The sequence below is a fragment of the Cuculus canorus genome, chromosome 6 (genome assembly GCF_017976375.1).
Source record: "Cuculus canorus isolate bCucCan1 chromosome 6, bCucCan1.pri, whole genome shotgun sequence".
Taxonomy (NCBI): domain Eukaryota; kingdom Metazoa; phylum Chordata; class Aves; order Cuculiformes; family Cuculidae; genus Cuculus; species Cuculus canorus.
The window spans coordinates 42,873,324-42,884,545 of NC_071406.1; the positions used below are offsets into that span (position 1 = coordinate 42,873,324).

Consider the following 11,222-nt stretch of genomic DNA (forward strand, 5'->3'; position numbering starts at 1 on the left):
TTGCAGAAGCATTTTGTGGTGTGTGTGCATATACAAGCCCCAGTCTCCTGTTCCTGCCCTGCAGAGATGAAGAAGGAGGGGAGCACCTTCGGAATCGGTCCACGCATCTTCCCTTTACCTTTGCTACAGGAGAGGCACTCTTATACCAAAGTGCTTACCCTCTCCCAGGCTTCCCTGACCCTTTCCAGAACAAAGAGAAAACCAGCAAGTCCAAGAAGACTTCCCACAGCCGTGGAGAGCGCGCCCAGAAGGATGGCATTGACCCCAGTTCTCTGCTGGGTGCTGTGATGCGACAGGACAAGGCAGTGTATACCTCCCATCCAGCTCCTGCACCTAACTGTTCCTTCAGCAGCAGTTTCCTGGACCACTTCAAGGATGTGTCCTTGCTGGATGAAGGAAGAGATGCCTGGAGTATGGGTGCTGCTCCAGTTTCTACAAGAGGAGACAGCCTTGAAGAGGACCTTGTGGATTTGCAGCAGGACCACCCTCTCTTGACCACCCTGGACTCACTCTCAATTAAGGGTGATGAGAGCTGTTCCAACACTGAGCTCTTCAGTGCGCTGGAAGGCCTGGGCTTGAACGCTGAGGATCTCGAGCTCCTGCTGCTGGATGAAAAAAAGGTGACGGTCAATATGGACCCTGACTGCACCTCATCCCAGAACAATTGCCTTGCCAGCAATAAGATTCTTTCCTACTTCCATGCCACTCTGGGGAACAAGTACGAGGGAGGACAACAGGTCTGTCCCATGCCAGGCACATCCTCAAGCCCACCTGGAAGCACTGCTCCATGCCAGGCCCGTGTGGAGGACGAGGACTCGCAGTACCTGCCCCAGCACGTGGTGCAGCCTGGCATTGCTTGGCACCAGCAGGCTGCTCCGCTGTGGGAACAGCCCCTCCATGCCATGCCAGGGCAGCAGCCCGCGCCTCTGCCAGTGCCAGCCAAGGAGGGCGAAAAGCTGTTGGATGGCTCACAACGGAGGCCAGCTGGGGAGGAGGGTCTTCTCCTCTTCCTCCAGCCAGCACGGCGAACTTTGTGGGACAAGGCACCCGGTTCACCCCCGGGAGCTCCCTGCCTGCAGGAGCCACCTGATGTTCAGCAGCTGGGGAGTGACTTCACAGCCAGGCATCTCAACCGAGAAGATGCCCCCCAGTCCTTCTCCCTGCCCAGCCAGTGCCAGGGCTGCCTGGGACCGCCCTGCCAGCTGAGAGACCATCACTTGCTGACGAATGGGTTGTGTGGTCACAGCCCTGAATCTCCTCCACACCTCCTTGCCAGCAGCAGCCCCGGCCCATGGCAGGACTGTGTTTCCCCACTCCTGGGGTCCCCAGCTCAGCCTGGTTTTCATGGCATCAGTCAAGACTTGATCTCCCAGCACCAGGGCTGCTTGGGTCCAGGGCCCAGTGTGTCAGTGGTACACTCTAACCTGAATGGATTATGCAGCATGGAAACTGCAGGCAGCAGGGGATCCCAGGAAGAGATGATTCCATACTCTGGGTTCTTCCCCACCTTCTCATACCAGCTTACTCCCACGAAGCAGCTGAGCCCTGTTTCCTCTGTGGCCCCTCACCCTTTTCCAAGCTCATCTGCGGAGTGCTTCAGAAGCATCAGCAGCCTGTTGGAGACTCCTATGAATTCCTGTGGGACATATTCCTCCGCGCTGAGCCAGGAGAGCAGGCAGAAGGTAAGGGTTTCGCTCCACTTTCATGCTCAGTTTTCCTTGTGCTGGAATTTCCTGGGGGTCTCAGCACAGGGGGGCATGGGATGCCTGGTTGGTAGGCAGGAATCACCTTGCTCTAGCCGGTGCACGGCCAGACAGGAAGACATTGAGGGCTTTTCTTTCCATCAAGAGTTGAAGAACAAAAGAGCAGAGTGTGGATTTTTCCCTTTAGAAAGTGGTTGTCTCTGGATCTAATTTCCATATGGTGTTTTTAATTGCCGTTTTGTTACAGGGAGCACTGGTAAGCTTTGAAGTATGGTACAAAGTACACGTGCGATGAACATCTGCTGTATCATAATGCTTTCCCTTGTGGAAGCAACCCTGGCCTGTGCACAACCCCTATTGAGAGCTCATCCAGGTGCTGCCAGCCCTCTGCAGTGCTGGATCCGTGTATCATGGTATCACTGTATCACGTGTATCACTGGAAGGGTGTGCTGCTGTCTCATAGGAATCTCTTCGTTAACCTCTGGGGGCATCAGATGTTGTTAAAGCATCTGCTTCTTCCTGAAGGCCATACCTCACACCTCAGGTCCCTCCATTCTGCATCTTTTCCAACTGGGTACACCGGGCGTCTTCCAGCTCCATTTGAAGAGCTCAACTCTGGTCCTGCCTAGGCATTTGGTAGCTTGTAGGACCAGTGAAGAACAGCCTTGACACATCTCTAGAGCTCAGTGGCCACCTCATGCAGCTGGCATGTTTATGGCTTGCCAGGAAGAGTACAATAAAAGTACAGGATGCAGGTGCTGGCTTCGGATGTGGTCCAGGCACCCATGATTTACAGAGAAGTTTCATGAGTGAACTGCAGGGCTGCGATAGCTGGTCGGGCTCTGCAAAGGTCTGTTAGCAGTAGGTGAAAATTAGTGCCCGCTGAGGAATTTGGATGTACTTGCCTTCTATGTGTTTTCAGCCTCTTGTAAATGATGTGATGGGTTGGCATTTGTGAGACAGGGCCTGGGGGGAAGGATGGGGATGCGTATGGGGTTGCTGCTAAGCCCTTGTGCCCCTGGGGCAGGCCTGCTCCCCCCTCCTGTCAGCCTCCTGCGGGCACCATTAGTAAAATGCTGCAAAATGCTTCAAGACTGTTTTCTCTCTCTTCTCCTAGCCTGAAAGCAGCTATGTTTTGCCCAGCGCTGGAGACTGCCTGGTGCTGGGGGGATGCCCGGCTTCCCCCTGCCAGCCACGCTCCCAGGCAGGGGCATTGCCAGATAACCCTCATGCCTCCAGCAGCAACTTCTGTCTCTAGGAGAGAGAGACTGGACTAGACAAAGCAGGACTATTCCCCAGGAAAGGAGCTGCCTTCAAGCTGCAGGAAACAAACCTTCCCCCTGCTGTGTTGGTTGCTGTGACTGGGCGGGGTTTTTTTTGGGTTTTTTTTAGCTATTTTTTTATCAACTTCCCCACCCTCCTGCCCCTGCTGAGGCTCCATGTGCTGGTCCTGTGGAGGCATCCCTGGTCTGGGACAGAAGGCAGGTTTCCTCAGGGCACGGGAGCGAGCAGGGCTATGATGCAGGTCAGCCAGCAGCTGCAGCCTCGTCTTTATGTCATGGTATCCAGGAGCTATGTGGCTCTGGGTCAGCTGGAGGATCTCAGGGCACATTTGTCACTTGCCATCTCTTGTCCTATTCACCCAGCCTCCTTACTCTTGTTTCCCTGGTGGGGTGTCTGTCCATCCTGCCTGTGTATCTTACTGAGAGTCAACTTTGAAATGCTTCAGTATTTTGTGTTTGCTGCTGTCTTTTAAATGGCATTTGAAGAGTAACTATGGCTGTGGAACGAAAGAAAAAAACATTGCTCTCTATTGGCAGCCAGGCAAGTCCTGCACTTTGCCAAGACACCAGGGAGCAAGCTCTCCATCACAGAAGTCTTTGCAGTTCTCCTGTTAAGAGAATGCATTTTTGGTGCTTTTTGCAAGGCTTTTGGAAACCCAGGCTGCTTCCATGGTGGTCACTTGGCTCCCATGGTTTGGTAGTCCCCGACAGTGTCTGTGGAAGGCAGACAGGCAGGTTTCTGATAGCTAACATCCTCCAGCTTCACCAAAGCTTGGCAATTACGTTGGTGATCCAACACAGATGCAAGACTTGTGTGTCCAAAACAAAAAGAAAATAGGAAAGGCTTTCACCTCTGGTGTTACATTTCCTGCCGTCCCAGCGAGGCAGCTGTGGCTGTGACTATGTTGTACAAATATTGCCTGTTTTATAAAGAAAGTGAACCCTGACTTGTGTTCTCATGTTGCACTGGTCCTTTTTCACCACCAGGTTTCCTTGTGTCCCAGGTGTTCCCGTGTGATGGGATCCAGACTAGGCCTCCTGAAGCAGACTCCTTGGAGTTTGCTGAACTGTTTATGACATCCCCAGCCTGGCTGATAAGCAGTTTTTCTTGGGTGTAGGACAACTCTCTGTGGGACAACTCTACCCGGCCAGCTGTACACAGCCAATTCTCTGTGGGGACAACTCTATACAGGGAGCCTTTAACCCTCTCTGTGTAGGGTTGTCCTTGCAGAGAGTTGTCCAACATGAAGAATTGTCCTTTTCTGTTTTTCCCGTGGGTGATGGGGTCTGAAGTACCTGAACAGATAGTGGGGGTCATTCTCAAACAGCAGGAGCAGGTTAGCGTATAGACACAGATGCGGGATATGGCTTAAAAAGGTTGCAGATAAGTAGTGGAACTGCCTAACCTAAGCAAATGATTGCAGATTTGCTGTGCATAAAGTTTTCAATACAATAAAGTAAATAATTAAAATAATACTTAATTTTAAGCACAGCTAGAGTAATATTTTCCCACAGAAAAGGCTTACATACAGCGTGTATGTATGTATTTTCACCTAGAGGTAAAAATTCCTCTTGCCTTCCCAAAGTAGTAGTCAATGGGATGGGACAAAAAGGCTGCTCAGAAGATCAGAAATACAGTGACCTTTAAGAAACCTGACACAGCATCATCCCTGCTCCTGTGTACCCAGCTTTGGTTTCATATGAACTTTCTGTGCTTTTTGTTTCAATAAACGTTTTCAGACTTCAGCCCCTGACATCTCCCTTGCTGGCTCTGTGTCTCCTCCTCATCTCAAGGTGTCAGGGTTTGGCTGATCCTGTGTGATGGAGGCAGCCGCAAGCTGTGCAGTCGCGATGGTTAAAAAACCTTCTTCTGTATGTCGCCCCCCACCAGAGGAAGACAGAACCCTTACAAGGCTCCTACAAAGTAGCTTTTTCAGCTTGTACCTGCTGTTCCTTGCTCCTGTGAGTGCACTCGGGTAGTGCAGTGGAAAGAGACCAGCCTGGAGAGCTTTGTCCATTGCCGTTGGTGAACAGCAGAGCTTTACAGGGCTGGAGAAAGGGGCAGCTTGGCTTCCATGTGAGTGTGGGGTGCAGGCTGCACGTGCGGTTACCTGCGAGAGCTTTTACTCTATGACCTTCTGATTTAAGAAGATGCCTACACTATGCAGAACCAGACGCTTTCTGGGCCAGGCCAGGAAAGCTCTCTTTTATGCAGGAGTTTGAAATGTGACCTTTGCTTAGGTTTGGGGTGAAAGTGAAAAGTTCTTTATGAAATCAGTTGTGCTGCCTTGTATGTGTAAAAAAATATAATTTTATAGAAATATAAAATGTATAATTTATAAAATGTCTATATAATATAATGTGTCTTTTAACACAAACTGGATGATACTTTTCCACTGCATTGCTTTTTTTCAATCTGAGAATTACAAAAAACACGTTTGTTCTTCTGAATGTTAAATTTTAAAAGATTCCCACCCCTACCTGACACCTAAAGTAAGGCAATAGTGAAACATTTCTCAAGTTTGATGGAAACATACTTGGAGAATTAGATCTTGTGTGGTTTCTGTACACTGCTCTGCTTTTTCTCCCTTTTTCTCCCCAAGGAGTAGGCTATGGGCAGCACAACACACGCTGGTGGGGATGGAGGGACAACCACTCTCAGCACTGTGGCACAGACACAGGAGCATCTTTGTGGCTGTAGGTCGCTGGCTTCCAATGGTCCATTGCATCCCAGGCTCTGAGAACAACCTGACTGCTAGCAAACTTTCCCCGTGAGCCAGGTCCTGGATGTGTGGGCAATCACACCATCACCAAATACCCTGACTGTTTTCTACACTTACTTGCCTCTTGTCTCCACAGCCCCAAAAGCTTCCCAACAGCCAGACTGACCTCGGGAGGACTGCAGCCTTCCCGGCTTTGTCACCAGGGTTCTGTGCTTTACTCAACCATGGTGTTTGTCTGATGCTGTGTTTCTATGAGGTCTGTGGAGCAAAAACCATCATCGTTGCAGTGGGAGGTGCCCGGCAGCAGGTGCCCTCTGCTCTCCTCTCTCCAAGGAGGGCAGCACATCCATAATTCATGCTCTATCCTCACACCAGCTGCTGCTTTTCCTCCCCTGGGCTTTAGGACAATGATTTGCAACACACTAGGCCAGCCTGGGGACCATGACTGTAGCAAAATCTCCTATGTGAGCTGCAGCAAAGGAGAAGCTGCCGTTCAGCATCCTGGCACCCACAGACTGCCCTGAGCCGTGGCAGTAGAAAAGGGGCACCATGCAGATGCGCTGTTGCACTCTTGTTGGCACGCCTGGGGTGAGCACTGCTTTGTGGAATGTGTTCACCCCTGAAGAGCTGGATGAGCTCAAGGAAGGTGCGAGAAAAGAGCATGGAGAGATTCGGGGAGTGCTTGTGTAGCTCTGGGCTCAGCTCTGTCCGAGGAAAGGCATGAAGAGCAGTGGTGGTTCCTGGCAGCAGGGTAAGATGTGTTTGGCTGGCCTTGCTCCGGTTGTACTGGGGAGACGAAAGTCCCCAGTACACTGCTCTGCCTATACCCTCCTAGTGCTGCACCCTCCGTGCACGCTGCTCTGCCTCCAGGCCTCTGCCCTGTGGTTGTGGGCAGCCAAAAATACATGACCTAAGTATGATTCCAAGAGAACTTATTGTTAATTAATGTTTGAACAAGCCAAGCAAAGCCTTATTTAAGTGCATTTGTGATCCACTTGGGTGCCTGACTGGCACTGATGAGATGCAGCCTCCTCGCGTGGGGAGATGGAGGTCAGCGGCAAGGAGGAGCTGAGCCTGGGTGAGTCCCAGGGCCTCTCGAGGTGTCCCCTCACCTGTAGCAGGAGATGTGGCTGATCTGGGAGTGATGGTGAGAGTGTCAGGGCTCTGATTGTGTTCAGCTGGGTTGCAGCTGGGGAGGAAGCAGATTTAGCACTTTCAATGGCATGCATGTTGGGGAGGAGGAGATCAAAGGAGGTCTGTTTTTTAACTCTGCATCTTTTTCCTTTACCTTCATGCCGACCATTTTCCTAAGCTGCAGCAAATGCCAGCCAGGGCAGGGGTCTGCGGGTTGCAGCCTGCAGCAAACAAGACTCCTGGCTCAAGCAAGCTGAGAGAGGTAACATCTGATGCTGCCTGCAGATGAGACTGAAAGCACTGGTCCCCAGATGTCCCCCAGGGCCTCAAGGCAGCGGAAAGCAAGGTAAATATTTCTATAAAAGCTCAGCTTGGTGTTTGCCCACACCGCCTACATGCACCATGCATTATATATGGAGGCTTTGTGCATTGGAGATGACGGAGGATGGGGGGTTGGTGTTTGTTCACACTTGGCCCGTGTCCTCTCCACTGCCTATGGCTCAGTGCCAGAGCTGAACTGAGCTCCTGTGGGGGGCGGGAGGAGAGCTCTGGACCGGTGCTACATCCTGACTTGGGACACCTGGTAGTGGGTGCGAAGTTAGCTAGTGTATGCCTGGGGAACAGCTGAGACACCTTTCAATTTGGTGTAAGTAATTAAAAAAAAACCAACTTAGATGGAGAACTAGGGAAAATGAGAGCTGCTCTGTGTTACTGGGTCTCTTATGAGCCATTCACTTCAAGGATTGCTTCTTGGGATTTGAGTTGAGAATCTGCTGGCGTGTGCCTGGTGCCATTGCTTGCAGAGTGCCTTGTGCAGATGCTAAAAGTGTCCTAGCCTTTGTACTTACTAATGCCATGTCAGCCCTCTGTTGAGCTTGGAACTGTGTGAGCACAAGGCACTGCCATCCTGTGCTCTTCAGTGCGGTGTCTGTAAAAAGTACAGCCATTCTGCTGCTTCTTATCTGTAGGGACCAGTCCAGGGGAAACTGAGGCTTCATGAGAAAGGCCCTAAGTTTCCTCCTATAGCACCAGCCTCCAGCGAGAAACTGCTCAGAATTTTGGGAAAGCCAGCAGGGCTTTCTTCAAAGAACAGCTATTCCCACTCCATGGAAGGACAGGTCCCCTTGTGGATCTCTCCATCAGTGCCATAACACAGCCATCCTGCCACGCTTTAGTCTACGTTGGGTTTGGCTACTCTGAGATTTCAGTCCCTAAAACTCTGGTTTTTACCAGTAACCATGTCAGTAGGCTGGTTGTTTGGCTTGTTTGGGTTTTGGTGCAGCCTGCGCTTACACACAGTGATGCTGATGGTAGCAATGCCAGGCGTCGCCCTCCGAGGTGGAGGAGATGGCTAGAGAGCTGCAGAGCAGGCAGCCCAACGCAGGGTACCTCGAGCCATTGAGCTCCCTGCCTGATCAGGCACACGGGGACACTGGGGGGAGTCTCCTTCTTGTACCAGGTATTGCTCTGGCCTCACACTTCTCTGTGCGGTGCTTCTGGCTCCCAAGTGCCAAGAAATGCCTCATTGCCAGCTTCACCCTGCCCTGAGCCCGTCTTAGTGAGTGTGGTGAGGTGGTGCTTCAGGACCAACGTGAGATTTCTGCCTGCTGGCAGGGGAGCCACACTCCAGCAGAGTAGGGAGGGAAGCCCCAGGGAATGGAAAAGCAGGAGGCTGTGGCAGGAGGGAGCTGTGGCCCGTAAGTAACATGCACACAGCAAATACTCATCCTAATGAAAGCAACTGATTCATTACAAAACATCTAGCTGGAAAACAGATGGCAAATTTGCAGATGGCAAAAATGCACCCAGAGCAAAGCCAAATGGACTCAACCTTCTGATAACTTTACAGCAGGCTAGGTGGGACTGTGACTTCTATCAAGCACCTCTCTTTTTTTTCTCTCCTCCGATTGCCTAAGCCCTGGGGGCAGAGAGCATCTTAGAGCCTTGAAATGAGCAGTTCTCTTAGAGAATTAAGGCCCTATTGCTCCCTTGCTAACCTTCTTTACCTGCCTTCAGGCAGCACAGTTCCGAGTTAAACTTAGCAGCTTGCCAAATACAAGTGATACGATGACAAAGGTGCGAATGCAGAGGACGACCTCCTCTACAGACTGCACCCCTTGGAGATCCCAAGAAGCAGGACATGCACTGACAACACAGTCACCTTCTCAGACACCAGCCATGTCCAGTGCACACATGGGAACCAGGGTGAGCTGCTTGCATTTTACACACCACCGATATGCATGCAGGATAGGCCTGCTGGCAGGTCCATGAAGGACGTTAGCTGGCATAAAGAACAAGACAGTCTCACAAAGCTTAACTACGCAGGTCCAAAGGCCAAGGCTGCATCTTGGTAACCTCCTACAGGAAGGTGTCAGAGAGTTCCCAGGTGTCAACATGGTGACACGATGGCTCTCAGAAAGTTGTTGGAAGTGTTCACTGCACTGCACCGGTGCTAACTCACCTATTAACAAGCAAGCACTGCATCAACACTTCTCATCTTCTTTGTTTCCTTAAACCTATTCCAAAGTTAGGGTTTCCCATAGGTAAAAGTGCATCATATTGATGTGATTGCGTGCTGTGGTACTTTAAGATCTGCTTAGATTTTGGGGGAATGAAACACTTTGATGCCTTTGTACTGTATTCTGGGAGAAAGCTTGTTCTGAGGATGGCAGGTGCATTCTCTCTCTCCCTTTCCCCATCTATTTAGCAGGGGAAATTCTGGTTTGCAAGCACCACCTCGCTCTTTGTATTTGGAGGAGATGTATACACTGGACGGGCTGGGTAAGCCAATATTTTCCTTTAAACAAAATTTCAAAGAGGAAAGAGATTCTTGTTTCCAAGGAAAATGCTGACATTTTTATTAACATTTCATTTTATTAACGTTTATTAACTTTTCATTTTGGAAAGGAAGCTTTTTTGTCATTCTAACCAGACTTTGCAATTTCTTGATGATCTCTTTGAGATCCCACGTCCTACACGTGATATTTTTACAAGCTACAGCTGAAGCTCTTCATGAGTTTCTATACTTTGTTCCTGCAGAAGCATTTCTGCCAGCTCTAGAAAAGGTCCCAATGCTCCTTCTGAGTTTCCCTTGTACTATCTCCTAGAGTCCTTTTTTAACAATTGTGTTTGAAATTATGTCTTTCCACTTTAGTAAGTAGAACAGAGTCCAGGTGATTTAAAGGCTAGCTTGCCAGACCTCTGCCTTTCTGGAGCTGGGATATCAGAAGGGTTGGTCACCGCGGGAAGGCTGCTTCCCCTGAGCTCTTCCTGTCTTCCAGCAGAGGCACGAGGCACGCTGTGCCTGTGCTGTGCCCATAGCCATAGGTTAAATGAAATCTCTCGTGGTCTCACAGACAGAAATCTAAGAGAGCAGCCGAAGAGTTTGATGCTGGTTGGTTTCTTTTTTCCCCATGAGGCAAAGTTGAGCCCTGCCTGGGTGTCCCCACTATGGCGTTCTTTGTTGAGCTGAGCCTGATGGCGAGCGCTGCTCTGCTGCGTTGCCTCCCACCGAGCCCTGCCCCAGCAGCAGCTGTGAGGAGGGCCCAGTTGCTGAAGCTGTGGCAGATGTGCTCTGCTGTGTACCTTTGGCCACTTGCTGCTGGGGTGACACTTGTCCCTGCCTATGTTTCGTACCCTGCTTGTGCCAGCTGCCACTCTTCCCAGGCTGAGCAATGAGAGGCTGCCGAGGACTGGGAGGCAGAGCAGAGCGGGTGACTGCCCTGTGCCGTGTGCCCTGTGGCACAGGGCAGGGAGTGCAGGGGTCTCTGCAGCCACTGCTGCCTTCGGGCTCGGTTGCCTGGGACGGTGCCCGCATCCTGTGCTGCTGGCTGGAGCCAGCCCTGCGCGCGGTGCTGGGGTCCTGCTGGCCAGGCTCCCCTGTCACTGCTGTGTGTGTCTTTCAGCTCCTGGCCTGCCCTGACATGATGGGATGGGATGAGTGTGCCCTGGAGATCTTCCCAGCCTGCCTGCAAAGTGAGCACAGAGAGATGCGTCGCCTGATGCTCAAAGGCTTCATTGTGCTCTGCCAGAGACTCAGGATGGTGAGCAGGGGGCAGGCGGCTGGGGGCGTGATGGAGGAGTGGTGCTGGGTACCACAGTAGCTTGGGCTTGACTGGGCTTTGGGAGCTGTGGAGCTGCTCCCAGCTCTCCTGCCTCCTCATCCATCTGCCCGAGTCCTTCGGAGAAGGCCTCTGGCTTCTGGGTCCCAAGGCTTGAAACTCTTGAATTTTGGACAATTCAGCCTTTTCTGGCTTCAAGACACAGCATTTTGTTCCACACAGACCAAGAGAACGCATTTCCTGGTGCCGAGGCTCCTGGAGCTACTGCAGGATGCAGACATGGAGGTGGTCAGGAACACCCTGCCTTTGCTCAGGTTG

At 51.4% G+C, this 11,222-nt stretch overlaps 1 protein-coding gene across 5 annotated transcripts in view; it reads left to right on the top strand.

The window, feature by feature from the left end:
- LOC104062463 (aryl hydrocarbon receptor-like) overlaps positions 1-11,212 on the top strand; it is a 34,456-nt gene extending 23,244 nt beyond the window's left edge. For 2 of the 5 annotated variants that reach the window (XM_054069242.1, XM_054069244.1), the window contains one exon: positions 65-2,948. In XM_054069242.1, coding sequence (XP_053925217.1) covers positions 65-1,913 — 1,849 coding nt within the window. In that variant the 3' untranslated portion in view covers positions 1,914-2,948. Of the gene's footprint in view, positions 1-64 lie in introns of all 5 variants that reach the window. The other 3 variants (XR_008450293.1, XM_054069243.1, XM_054069245.1) reach the window with 3 other exon arrangements.
- Positions 11,213-11,222: the final 10 nt, after the last annotated feature.